Source organism: Rattus norvegicus, chromosome 1 (assembly GCF_021556685.1).
Source record: "Rattus norvegicus strain SHRSP/BbbUtx chromosome 1, alternate assembly SHRSP_T2T, whole genome shotgun sequence".
NCBI classification, from domain to species: Eukaryota; Metazoa; Chordata; class Mammalia; order Rodentia; family Muridae; genus Rattus; species Rattus norvegicus.
In genome coordinates, this window is record NC_141534.1 from 166,454,985 (window position 1) to 166,468,293 (window position 13,309).

The 13,309-nt window shown below is 49.9% G+C and overlaps 1 protein-coding gene across 27 annotated transcripts in view; it reads left to right on the forward strand.

Annotated features, from left to right (window-relative positions):
- Positions 1-13,309, forward strand: part of Arrb1 (arrestin, beta 1) — a 90,470-nt gene that overhangs the window by 31,698 nt on the left and 45,463 nt on the right. For 5 of the 27 annotated variants that reach the window (XM_087634020.1, XM_087633717.1, XM_087633907.1 and 2 more), the window contains exon 1: positions 3,681-3,831. In XM_087634020.1, the coding sequence (XP_087490146.1) occupies positions 3,827-3,831 (5 nt within the window). In that variant the 5' untranslated portion in view covers positions 3,681-3,826. 27 annotated transcript variants of the gene reach the window in all.

Sequence of the window (13,309 nt, forward strand, 5' to 3'; positions counted from 1 at the left end):
GTCAGGGTTTCTCTGTGTAGCCCTGGCTGTCCTGAAACTCACTCTGTAGACTAGGCCAGCCTCGAACTCAGAGCTTTGCCTGCCTCTGCCTCCCGAGTGCTGGTGTTAAGGGTGGGAGCCACTACCACACACTGCCTGACTGCTGTTCTCATGTAAGATTATTTACATTGGTTTTCCCCTCTTCCCTGAGGGCACTGTCACCCAATGCTTCGTTCTTCTCTGTGCACAGAGCCCTGGTGTATCATTTCCCTCGCTTGTTTGCCCACTGCAGGAAGACATCCGTTTACTTATTCCTGTGACCCAGATGAGGACAGGTGAGGTGAGGTGCCCCGTGAGACAGTGCTGGGTAGAGATTTCAGCCTTTCCCCTAGTTTCCTCTACATTCGTTGATACTGGCACCCCATGTAGCTGTCTGAGGGATTGAAGTCAAATGGTGGGTCCTGAGGCTGGGATGGTAGAGCTTGTTCTGGGGTGTGCTGCTTTGGACAAACTAGTGGTTGAGGGGTCAGTGTGTTTCCTCCTGGCTGACTTCTCACCACCCCTCTGGGAACAAAGGAAGGGAAACTGGCGAGTTGATTGAAGGTTTACAGAGGATGTGAGAGTGCTTATTACCAAGTCTAGAGAGCAGTTTTGGAGGTGTTTCTTTTTTTTTTTTTTTTTTTTTTTTTTTTTTTTTTTTTGGTTCTTTTTTTTCGGAGCTGGGGACCGAACCCAGGGCCTTGCGCTTCCTAGGCAAGCACTCTACCACTGAGTTAAATCCCCAACCCCTTTGGAGGTGTTTCTGAATGTTCCTCCCTGCTCTGCCTCAGGGGGCTCAGGAAGCCATTCTTGCCCAGTTCCATGGCACCCACCTCACTCCCAGCCTCTGTATTCTTAAGAGTAATGGAAGGCATTTTTAAAAGGTCTTGATAATTCAGCCATGTTCTCCTAAGGATCTTTGGTTCTGGGGGCTTTGGTAGTCTTCCCAGAACCTATTTCTATTATCTCATCAGCTCTCCAGGCTCCTTGGGAGGTCATGTGACTCCATTGAGAGCCCCCGTCTAGCTGAAGCCAAGAGGGACTTGGACCTGCCCAAGACCACCTGACAAGTCTGTTTGCTGTGCTGCTGTTAGTTTTATGGTCACCTATAGAGCCCAACCTTGTCACATGTCCTATAGAGCCCAACCTTGTCACATTCCAGGCAGCTGAATAGCACGACTTCGATGCCATAGACAGGATGCCATGGACATCCTGCCGGTGCCCTCTGCTCCTTCATAATAGTGTTACCTGGGTTCATCATGAGACAGGAAGATCTCGAGTTCAAGCCCAGCCTGGGCTACCTAAGGAGACTGTGGTCAACAAAGAAACAAACGAACAAGACGAGGGTGTAGCTCCAAGACGCTCCCATGGACTGAGGTAACCAGGCAAAGGGATCATGCCAACAGGGAAGTGTGGGTAGGTGCTCCCCTTGGAGGTCCTCACTCACCCAGGAATCAGTGCTCCCTACAAAGGGACAAGCCATCCCCTCCAGGTCCTCTGACCTCCCTGGCCTCCTGAGAGTACAGTGAACAGTAAAGCCAGCAAGGGGAGGAGCGGAGGCTGGAGTCTGGCAGGCTGGACCTGCCTTCAACCACCTGAGGGACTGTGGTGGCTTTCTCTTCCCTTCTCTGGCTTCAGCTTCTCCTTCTTGAGAGAGAGAGAGAGAGAGAGAGAGAGAGAGAGAGAGAAAGAGAGAGAGAGAGAGAGAGAGACAGAGAGACAGAGAGAGACAGAGAGACAGACAGACAGAGAGACATATGGAGGTGAGGATAACTTGGGGAGTCAGGTTTTTCTTTCATCCATGTGGGATCCAACCTTGCCAACAAGCACCCTTGCCTTCTGTGCCATCTCCCAGGCTCTCCTTTTGACTTTTAAACTGCTTACATTGCTCATTTACTTACTCCGTTACTTGGGGTGACCTGTGTTAGTTTCTAGTTGGAGACAGTAAGAATATCAAGTGGCATTTGTAGGAAGGGCATGATAACAGGTGCAGGCTTCTCGGTGCCTGTTAGATGAGCTAATGTGGTATTTAGAATAGTGCCGGCCTGTAGTAAATGGTGAAGCATGTTTTGTAATAATGTCTGAGTGAAAAAAGCTCAAATCATCACCAGAGTCTGGCCACCTTACTGAACATACATTCAGTCCTGCTGCCTCTGGGCTGCTTGGGCCTTGACCTTGAGGTCTGATTTCAGACCTTGCCCATAAGCGTAGGCTCCCCACTTCTCCCTGTAGCCTGGGATCCTTGGCTTTGCTTCTATTGCTTGCTCTTGGGATACTTGAGGCTGAGTTCATAAGGGGTGTTGCAGTCACTCTGTGCACTGATCTTGGTTAATAGCAACCCCTGGAACTGAGGGAGGGAGGAGGACATGAAGGCTGCTTGGATCAGAGGCAGGGGCATCACTAAGGGAAGGCCAGTGTTGCCTTTAAAGAGGAACCTAGGATGGGCCCCTGCTGTCCACTCTACCCAGTGCTTCAAGTCACTGTAGCCAGAGTGGGTGCCAGCATCATTCGGAGATAGGGAGGTGGTATTACCGGCCATGGAGGCGTTCCCACTGGAACCTGACACACAGAGGCACCAAGGCCAGAACTGGGTGTATAGTCTGATTGGCACCCTTTTTTTCAGGGACACCTCCCCACCATTGCCACCATCCCCCCAGAAGTTGCTGGTCTTGATTAACAGGTGATAGCCTCTGCCCAGACACTTGACTGGACTGTCTTAAGTACAACATGACAATTTCAGTTCAGTTGAGGAGTGGGCTAGAAGTTGGCATGGGAACCTGGGCAAGATTCCTTCTAATTCTTCCCTGGAAGGGAGTCTACCTCTGTGTCTTAGTCTGAACTGGTCTATTTTGGAACTATTTTGGGCCGTATGCGGAGACTATGTCCTCTCAGAGCTGCTGATCTGATGGAAGAGGATTCCACACATCCTGTCTGCCTGGAGAGGAATTCTGGTGTGATGGGAGAACTCAGCTCCTCTTCCTTGGAACTTGCTGTCACCCACAAGTGCCACAGTCCTCCTGTCTGAGGATGGAGGCATGACCTTTGACCTTTAGAGGCATCCAGTCTGATAGAGGAGTCATGGCTACTCCCCTCAGGGAGATTCTGGTTTGGGCCTGACCTTCTCCCTCAGGAAGGATTCCTATATGATAGAGCAGGTGCATTTTGTCCTTATGTCCAAGGAATCCCATGTATTAGATAAGCTCCAACCTTGGCATCTCCTCCCTTGACCCGACACCTAGAGAATCCAGCTCCCACACACAGCAGGTAAAGAGTTGGGCAGATGGGTACAGAATCAAGGACAGGGGACGCTAGAGGCTTTCTTGCAGCAAGTGAGAGTGGGATGGAAGGCTTCCTGGAGGAGGTGCCTTTATGGTAGAGTCAGGTGCTGCCTGTGACCCACAAAGATTAAAATGCAGAGGCTCCCTGTGCTGAGGAAGGGAAACTTGAGGGTCACTCAAGAAATGCATCTCCGCATCTCTGCATAGCCTGTGCTGCTGAGGTGGGGGAAGGCTCAGAGAGACCCTCACCACTGGCTGGCTGTGAGCAGGTCAAGTGCTGCCAGCCTGGAGACATCCGCTTCTATAGCCCAAGAAGCCCAGAGGAGGAGAGGAAACAGGACGCATATCAGGAACGCCTTTTCCTCTTCTTTGTAACTGACCCTCATTTGGGGCTGGGGAGAGCCATCTGCAGGGCTGGCCTGGCTGTTGCTGCCTTCAGCCCCCAGCTCTGGGTCTCTCTGAGGGGCCTTGCCTCTGTTCTGTCTTTCCTGGGCTTACACTGTGGCACCGCTGAGGCTTGTGGCTACAAAATGGGGTAAGGCTTCTCTTCTGCCTGGCCAGGAAGCAGCTGTTTTCCTCCGTGGATTGCATCGGTTATTCCCCGATTCCAGGACGTGCAAAGTGCATGGAGCGTATCCTCTGTGCCACGTCTGGGCTGCACTGGGCAGGGCAGAGCACACGCGTGGGGAAGGGCATCATGGGAGAAGTTGTTTGGGACTTGTCTGAACACTAGTAGAAGTGACCCGAGAATGGTGGGCATGTGTGGGAGGGTCTGGTTGGAGAGAAAGCCTTGAGATTAGCTGTGTCTGTGGCAGCTGAGGTGCCCCAGCTGATAGAAACGTGCAGAATGCTGGCTGCTGTGGGTTCTAGGAAGGGCAGAGTTCCTCACAGCTGGGCATGAGGCAGCACTGACCACAGTGCCTGAGAGGGAACAGCTGAGGCTGAGGCGTCCTGAAGGAGGGTTGAGATGCTTTCAGGAGGAAGCTGGTGTTGAGGAGTGGGGATGAGTGGACCATGGAGGATGGGGAGAGAGACATCCAGAAGGGGAAGGGACATCAAGAGGACTGCCCCGTTTTGGGCTCTGTCATTGTTGCAGTTACTCCTTGGCCGGGTGAGGACCACTGTGGGAGTATATGTGTGCTTTCGCCTTGTGTGGATGGGATAGTGCTTGTAGGGAAGGACGGTATGGGTGAGTGTGTAATGCACGTGTTCATGCACAGAATGTTTAGTATTTGTTTCTGTGCTCTCTCTCTCTCTCTCTCTCTCTCTGTGTGTGTGTGTGTGTGTGTGTGTTTTGTGTATAGTATATATAGGAAGATGTTTAGGTGCTTCTATAGTGTGTGTGTATATGTATGTATATATGTATGTGTGTTGTGTATAGTGTCTGAAGGAATGTATTTAGTTATGTGTGTGTATGTAGTATGTAACTATGATGTATGTATATTCTGTATACACACATATATAGTGTTTGCAGGCAGGTGTTTAGGTACATAGTGGAGTATGTGTGTATGTGGTGTGTGTGAGTGTGTGTGTGTGCACATGACTGTGTTCTTGTTCTTGCATGCTGCTGGGTTTTGGTACCTTCCTGCACTGGCAGAGAGGGGTCTCCTTCACTTAGAGTATCACCCAATATTGCACCTGGGCTTGCTCTCTGAAGGGGGCTGTTGTGTCAGTGGTCTGCTGGCACACGAGTCTCTCTAACAGTCTTCTGTCCTGGTGGCATGGTTACCTTCCCACCCGAGGGTGTTGGTAGGACCAGGGTAAGATGACAACCATAGGAAGTATACTGCCAGCCATGCCCACTCCCTTTAAGGATCTGTAGTAAGTGTTAAGACTCCATGTTATTCCCAGGTGTCGGGTGGATGGTTCCCTGTACTCTAGCTACAGGGGAAGGAACCTCAGACAGTGTAGAGTCAGGTAAGGTCCACCTGCCTGAATTTCCAGACCCTTTCTCTTGTTGCCTTTCCTTTGTGCCTCTACCTAACCTTCAGGAAAGCTGGGTAGGCCCAGCACTGTCTGTGGGCTCCGCCGTGTTCAGATGCCAGCCAGCTTAATAATGTGCACTTTAGTCTTTGGTTTTTCAATCTCCAGTGACATAGATTCCCAGAAGATGGGCTAGACTCTGTCCCTTGGACAAAGAAGGGATGGAGGCTCCCCTGCCTGGCTAATTTCAGGGACATCTTACAGGATCCCAGGAATCCATGGTCCCCAGCCCTCAGGCCTACAGACCATCACTCTGTGTTCAGGGGCTGTGTCAGGCCCAGGGGCATTCTTGTGACGTTTTAAGAAGGCCTGAGACAGGAGCCAGGGTGGCAGAAGCCCAGGATGCTTGTTTCAGGCTGGCTGAGACACAGTGGCAAGTCTGAGCAGTCTTCTGGCTCCAGCACAAGTAGCCGCTTCCCCCAGGCGTTGGTTTCTCCACCAGGGCAGTACTGTGACCTCTCAGCCCACCCCACCTCCCCAACAGTGGGGAGGTCTGTGAAGCGAGGTGACATTTCCTGTCTCCCCCCTGGGCTGACCTGAGGAGCAGGTGGGCTGAGCACGTGAGACATTCCATTCTGCTACTTCCTCCCAGCACACGGGCAGACAAGCCCAGCACAAACAACTCCGCCCAGGGAGAATATGGTAAGGTCCTCAGATCTCTGCTGCCACCTGCTCCTCACGCCTCCCTGCTCCCTGATGGCTGTTCTCACACCCAGGAAAGTGGGTCAGAATGTAGGGCGGCGGTGGCTGAGAAGTAATACCCCCTTGCATGGTCCCTACCCCACCCATCTGAACCAGCACTGCTACAGGGGCAGGGGGTGGGCTGGGGAGAGGAGAGGGAAACAGGTAGGGGTGAGGTCGAGTTCAAGGGTGTGTCTGTCCAGAATTCAGCTGTCACCCACCATCCTCTCACCCTCTCCCACTCTCTCACTGCCATGGTTTGTGACTCTCCACTGCCTTCTGGATGTTCCAAGTGTCTTGGGCCGGCACTCAAGGCCCCTCACAGCTGTCTACCGGTGTTAAGACTCAGTTGTACATAGACATGATCCATGCCTCTCCAGGAAGGATGGACTGTCCTCTAGCTCAGCCTGACCTTCTGGGGTCTTCCCAGGCACTGGGGACACTCACCAGCTACGTCCAGTTACTCTGAATCTTTCAAAAACCTAGGGACCTCAGCCACCTTCACCTTCGTGTGAGGGAAACTGACACCCCCCAACACACACACACTGAAGCTTCCCCACCTGCTGCGCACCCCAGACAGCCATGTAGCCTGAGACAGCAATGTAACCTTCCAGGACTTTTGTTGCCACATGTCTGTCATCCTAAAACTTGGGAGGCAGAGGTAGGGAAATCAGAAATTTGAGATCCTCCTCACTGCCTGAGATCTGCCCCCAAATGTCTAAACATCACGATCTAGTTTTCCAGTTTCTACTTTTTAAAACATTGTATTTGATGTGCATGCATATTCTGCCTGCACGTTTGTCTGTGAACCATGCGAGTGGCCAATACCCAAAGAGACCAGAAGAGGCATCACACCCCCTGAAACTGGAGTTACAGTTCACTGTGAGCTACCATATGGGTGTTAGGAATGGATCCCAGGTCTCCTAGAAGAGCGGCCAGTCATCTCAGCAGCTGAGCTGTGTCACCAGCCCCTAGCTCTGCCATTTCTGATCGTGTGGCTTGTGGGAAACTGGTGTGTCTCTGCTTCAGATCCCTTCTGGGTAAACAGGAATAGAGTGCTACTCCTTGCAGGACCGTGGGTGGAACAGTTGATGTCTGTGATGCACCATCTGAGTTCTGTTGTAGAGTGGGTTCTAATATCAGCTGAAGAATGACTGTCTAAAGGTTTGCCCACATCACTGGATCAAGAGAATTTCTTTGCTAATACTCACAAAGGAACAAGTGGTTCCTATTGCTTTCCTGGCTCCTTCAGGGGATCCATGTTCACCACTAGTCTTTCAGTAGGGGTTTTGGATACGGAGTAAGATCTGTTCTGTGCCCCCGACCTCCCGCAGATGGATCTGTACCCTCCCGATACTGTCTTGTGGAGGCTTTGGACATGTTTCGGGGATCTCTGAGTCTGCAGTCTCTCTTGAAGTTGGACTAACATAACATGTGTGGCTTACTATTCAGCACCGCCAGGGCATACCGGAAAGCAGAGTGGATGGTAGCCGCTGTTCTTAGTAGGTCTCTCATTGGCACGGTCCATGTGCTGGATGTGTGAATGACTTGACATCTGGCATGGGCAGGACCGGGAGAGCAGGTAATAGATGAGGTATTCTGGTTAGAGCTGGTCAGAGGCATGTTCCGGATATCAGCTGTGATTGAGACTCACCCTGGTGGCTGTGACCTGCTCCACGAAGCATTTTCTAAGTCCAGTGCCTACTGGCCCCAGCAGCCGAGCAGAGTACAGCTAGAACCTATTCCCAGTGCGGAGTGGTGTACCACCTGCATCCCTGTGCTTGCCTAATCCATCCTGTGATGTCCATCCAATAGCCCTCCTTTTTATTGGTTCCCTGAGCCTGGCTCTGCCTTAGGCAGCACACTGGGCCCCAGGGCCCCCTTGGCAATAGTGCCCATAGGAGCCCCACTCTTATTTCTGTTACAAAAGTGAAGTAAGCGGACTGTTACATTGCAGTGAGTGGGGACTTGTTGATGTAGAGCTGGCAACTCAGGGAAAGCTTTCTGGAGACAGCAGTTGCAATGGCAACATTGTAGCCTGGAAGTGTTCCCAGGAACCACCGGGATTGTCCCGCACAGAGACTGTGACATCCTAGCATTCAGAGGTTAACGTGTCAGTGACATGCATGCTTTGCCAGTGTGGAGGCCTGAGTTGATTCACAGGACACATATGAAATAAATACAGGGGTGGTGGGGTGCATCTGTCATCTCCATTCCCTGGGGATGGGGTTGGGGTTGGGGGTGGAGGGAGAGAAGGAGGAGATTCCTGGGGCTGACTGGCTAGCTAGCCTAGCCTGCTTGATGAGTTACAGGTACTGTCCCCTCCCAAATAAAGGTGGAGTGGTGGCCGAGGATGGACCCAACCTTCTCCTCTGGTCTCTACACACACACTCACACAGTGTAGGGGAACCTCCCCATGTGCACCTGCACATGCATGACACGTAAACGTACACACATCCCAGGGCTCCTCACAAAGGAACCCTGACTAGCCTTGACTTCTCTTACCATTTGTTTCCAGATGGTTCTTTCTATTAGGCCTGAGGCAGAACTCGTTTACACTCAGCATTCCATACAGAAAAAAAAGAGGGACAAAAAAGTGGAGTTTTCTTACACTCATTATCATTATCATTATCATTATTATTATTATTATTATTATTATTATTATGGCATATTTCCTTTCAAGCTCTTGTCTTCCTCTGTTTTTTTCCTGTTTTTAAAATGAAATTTTTTACTGTAATATTTGCATCCTGGTGTACAGATCTGTGGTTTTTAGTGTATCCAAAGGGTTGTGTCACAACTGTCTAAGTCTAGAATGTTGTTATTACTTCCTACAGAAACTCTGAACCCATAGGCACCCGTTTCCCTCTCTAACCCTTAGCTCTGGGCACCCCGTACCCAGCACCCAGCACCTATGAATCTACTTTCTACCTCTATAAATTTGCTTAGTCTAGACACTTCAGGTAGGTGGAATCACACATTATGCAGCCTCTTCATCAACTGAGGATAATGCTTTCTGGCTTCATTATGTTGTAGCATGGACCAGTACGTCTTCCCATTTTGTGGCTGAATAATATCCCATTGTATCTGTCTGCTGCGTTGTTCCTACCAACACGAGGGTTTCACTTTCTCCAGACTCTTGTCGCTGGAGTCATGCCGTCCTTCTTTATTAGAGCCATTATTTGTAGGTATGAGGTTAGTGTTGATTGATTGGTTGACTGACTGGAGTGTGTGGGTTTATGCGCGCACACACACATGTACTCCTGAAGGCCAGCGGAGGGTATTAGATTCCCTGTAGTTGAAGTTCTAGATGATCGTGAGCTCAGGATGGATAGAACCAAACTCAGGTCTTCTGCAAGTGTTCCTAACCACTGAGCCACCTCTTCGGCTCTGTCTCATATTCTTGATAGTAACTCTTTTAGCCCAGATATTTATTTTATTTTCCCTTTCTTTAGTTGCTTGTGCTTTTGCCATCGATTTATGAAATTATTGCCTGCTGGGTGGCAGCGGCACATGCCTTTAATCCCAGCACTCAGGAGGCAGAAGTAGGTGGAGCTCTGAGTTCGAGGGCAGCCTGGTCTACAGAGTGAGTTCCAGGACAGCCAGAGCTACACAGAAAATCCCTGTCTCAGCAAACAAAGACAACAACAACAAAACAATAACAAAAGTGATAGCCTAGCTCAAGGTCATGAAGATTTACAGACTTAATAGTTTCTTTAATAGTTTCACGGCAGTAGCTTTTGTGCTTGGGTCCTTGGTCCATTTTGAGTCTTTTTGTGTATGGTGCAATGTAGATCACCCAGTTCAGCAGCTCACAAACATCTAACCTCATTCCTTTGCATGTAGACATCTAGGTCCACTGTCATTTGTTGAAAAGACTATTTTAGCTGGCGTGGTGGCTCACACCTATAATGCAAGCACTTGAGAGGCTGGGGCATGTGATCTGGAGCTTGAGACCAGCTTGAGATACATAAACAGAAAGGAAGGAAGGAAGGAAGGAAGGAAGGAAGGAAGGAAGGAAGGAAGGAAGGGAAGACGGAAGGAAGGGAAGATGGAAGGTTGTTATTTTTCTTCACTAACTTGCCTTAGCTCTTGTCAAAAAATTTATAAATATAATGCTATAATTTGAATATAAATAAATATAAATTGTCACAAATGTATGGGATGGGTTTGTTTCTGTATTGTTAATGATTTATTGATCTGTAAGTCTGTGTGTCAGTACCATACAACCTTAATCACTTGATCTTTTTTTAAAAAGATTTATTTGTTTATTATATGTAAGTACACTGTAGCTGTCTTCAGACACACCAGAAGAGGGCATCGGATCTCTTTACAGATAGTTGTGAGCCACCATGTGGTTGCTGGGAATTGAACTCAGGACCTCTGGAAGACTAGTCAGGTGCTCTTAACCGCTGAGCCATCTCTCCAGCCCCTTCCAGCCCTCTTAGTCACTGTATCTTTGCAGTAAGTTTTGAAATTGAGCCTTCCAATTCCGTCCTATTCTTTTCAAGGTTGTTTTGGCAATTCCGTTCCCTCGAATTCCCCATGTGAGTCTTAGGATCTGTTTAACGCAGGCATTCCCCGTGTTAGGTTCCAGCTGGTCTGCTGCAGTAACACAGGCCTCAGGATTCCGAATTTTAAGATTGTGTGTCTGAAGGCTCTCTGTCTGTGCTATCGTATGGCAGAAAATCTAGATCACTGCTGAGTTTAGCTGCAGAAGCGAGACGGTGAGGTAGGCAAAGCATTGCTTCCCCAGGATGCCCAGGCACTAACCCTTGGAGCCTGTAGAGGTGGGCTTCAAGTTTCTAATCTGCTGTTCTTAAAGTAGAGAGATCATTCTGGATTATGCAAATGGGCCCAGTGTCCCCTCAGTGGTCTTTATAAGGAGAGTGAGAGTGGATCTGAGTGATACAGTATAGTGAGAAGTCCGCCTTCTCTTGCTGGCTTTAAAGGTGGAGGCAGGAGTCTGTGAGACGGAAAGAACCTTCTGGAAGCTAGAAAGCAGATTTGCCTCTAGAACCTCCAGGAGGAGCTGAGGACTCCTCGATGACCCGATTTTAGCCCAAGGGGGCCCACCCTGAATGCGTGGAGCACAGAACTATACATTTGTGTTGTTTGAAGCCATTGACTTGGTGGAACTTTGTGATAGCAGTCACAGAAAATGAGTATGAAGGGCTTGGGGACTCGTGTACAGCTTCTTCCATGCATCTGGCTGGATGTGGCATGTGGCATGGGACATTCGCACTCCCATCTTATCTGTCAGAACAAGCCCCAGGTGCTTAACCCTATGAGACGGGGGATGCTTGGTATTCCCACAGATCCAGCCTCAGGGAATCAACACTGGTGCCCATAAGACTTACTTATTATATCTTTGTTTGCCTGTAGCACGTTTTGGTATGATCCGGCTCATTCCATTTCTTTAAAAGCCAATAAACAAACAAACAAACAAACAAACAAAGTCGGGTGTAGTGGCACATGCCTTTAATTGCAGTGCTAGGAGGCAGAGGCCAGCCTGGTCCACATAGTGAGTTTCAGGACAGCTTGAGCTACAAAGTGAGACCCTGTCTTGATAAGAACAAACCAACAGCTCCCCAAATAGTCAGGCATAACTGACTTTAATCCCAGCAGAGCAGGGGAACCATTGGGAGTCTGAATGTTTGCCTGGTCTCCGTTGTGAGTTCAGCCCGGACATGGACATACAGTATGATCTTGCCTCAAAACCAACCCAACCCAAACCAAGCCAAACCCTCTGTGCATGTGTGTAGTGTATGTGTGTTTGTGCACGTGTGTGTGTGTGTGTGTGTGTGTGTGTGTGTGTGTGTGTGTGTGAATGTGAAGGCTGGAGGTCAACTGTGGGTGTCTTTCTTTTCATTCCTCACCTTATTTTTTGAAACAAGGTCTCTCACTCAACATGGAGCTTTCTCTGAACCTAGAGCTCTCTATGTAGGCCATACTACGTGGTCAGAGAATCCCCCAGGACTCCTCTCCAGTGAGGAGGTCACAGGTGCACACTGTAATATCCATCTTTTCTGTGGGTACTGAGCATCCAAGCTCGTGTCCTCATGCTTGTGAAGCAGGAAACTCATCCCCAGCCATCGCCCCGTCCCCTAATATCTTAAATAGTCTTCCTAAATAACTAGCGAGTTGCAACCTCTGGCTTGGACAATAAGGATCTCCAGAGGCTCTTTTGCTTCTGCTTTATGGACCACAGGTTACATCCCGGACATAGGTGATTGGACCAGGGGGTGGGATACCTGATCAAAGCTGACCAATCAGATTCCTCTCTTGGGAATTTGGAATTAGGCCATTCAGTCAGTTAGCAGCGGGAAGCTGAGGGAGAGGCAGGGTAGAAACAGGGTTGGAGTGTGAGTCACATGCAAGCCCAAAGGATGGAGGAGCAGAAAAATCCCTGAGTAAGCGGAGCGAGCTGGTCCACAGAGACAATGGAGCAGCCGCACAGACAGCCTCGCAGCCAGGAGGACCTGCAGCCCCAGAAGGAGCGGTGGAGACAGGCTTGAGGCTCCAATGGCGTCCCCATTTCCCGCTCCGGCCCCAGCTCATCCTGCCGGCTCATCCTTCCCGTGAGATTTTGGCCTCCTCATTGCAAACCCCCTCCCCTTCTTTGTCCTGAGCTATCTTGAACCTTAATCAAAAGGCGCCCTGCTGGTGTTTCTCTTTTGGAGGGACCCAGCTGTGACTGAGGCTGAGGTTGTGGGGCAGGGGCAGTACTGGGAGTGAAGCAGATGCAGCTGCTCAGACCTGCAAGGCTGGCTGGGATCGTGGTCTTAGGTTAAATTGGTGCCTGCTACAAGAAGAGGTCTGTGTGGTGTATGCAAAGGTGGGGTCTTGGAAACTGAGAATACGCCAAGAAAGGAGTCTCATTTCTGTTTGCGCTAGGGGCAAAAAGTGGGTGGAGTTTTGAGTGGTGGTGCTTGGCTAAATGTAATGGTCCGGCTGAGCCTCGTGGACTACGGAGACAGACTAGTGTGACCTCTTCGAGCCTCAATTTCTGCATCTTTGAAATGGGATTGTCCAGGATCAGCATTGTCCTGGGAAATGTACTTACAGGAACGAGTGGGGAATAACAACACTCAGAGAGTGAGGCAGCTGCTGTTGTTTGAGGAAGCCACAAGAGTCCTGGCTTCCTGAAGGAGGTGGCCTCGGGTGCTGACTAAGGCAGTAGCAGGACATTCCCCACTGATGGCTGTACTTCCTGCATTCTGCCCCTCACCCCAGTCACCATTCGTTTATTGCTCTTCCCCTCCCCTCTTGTCTGTTCTTCCTGTCTTTTCGGTTTTAGGAAACAGTGGGTTGGATTAAGGCATGGCGGTCAAAAGCAGGTCTGGGTCCTG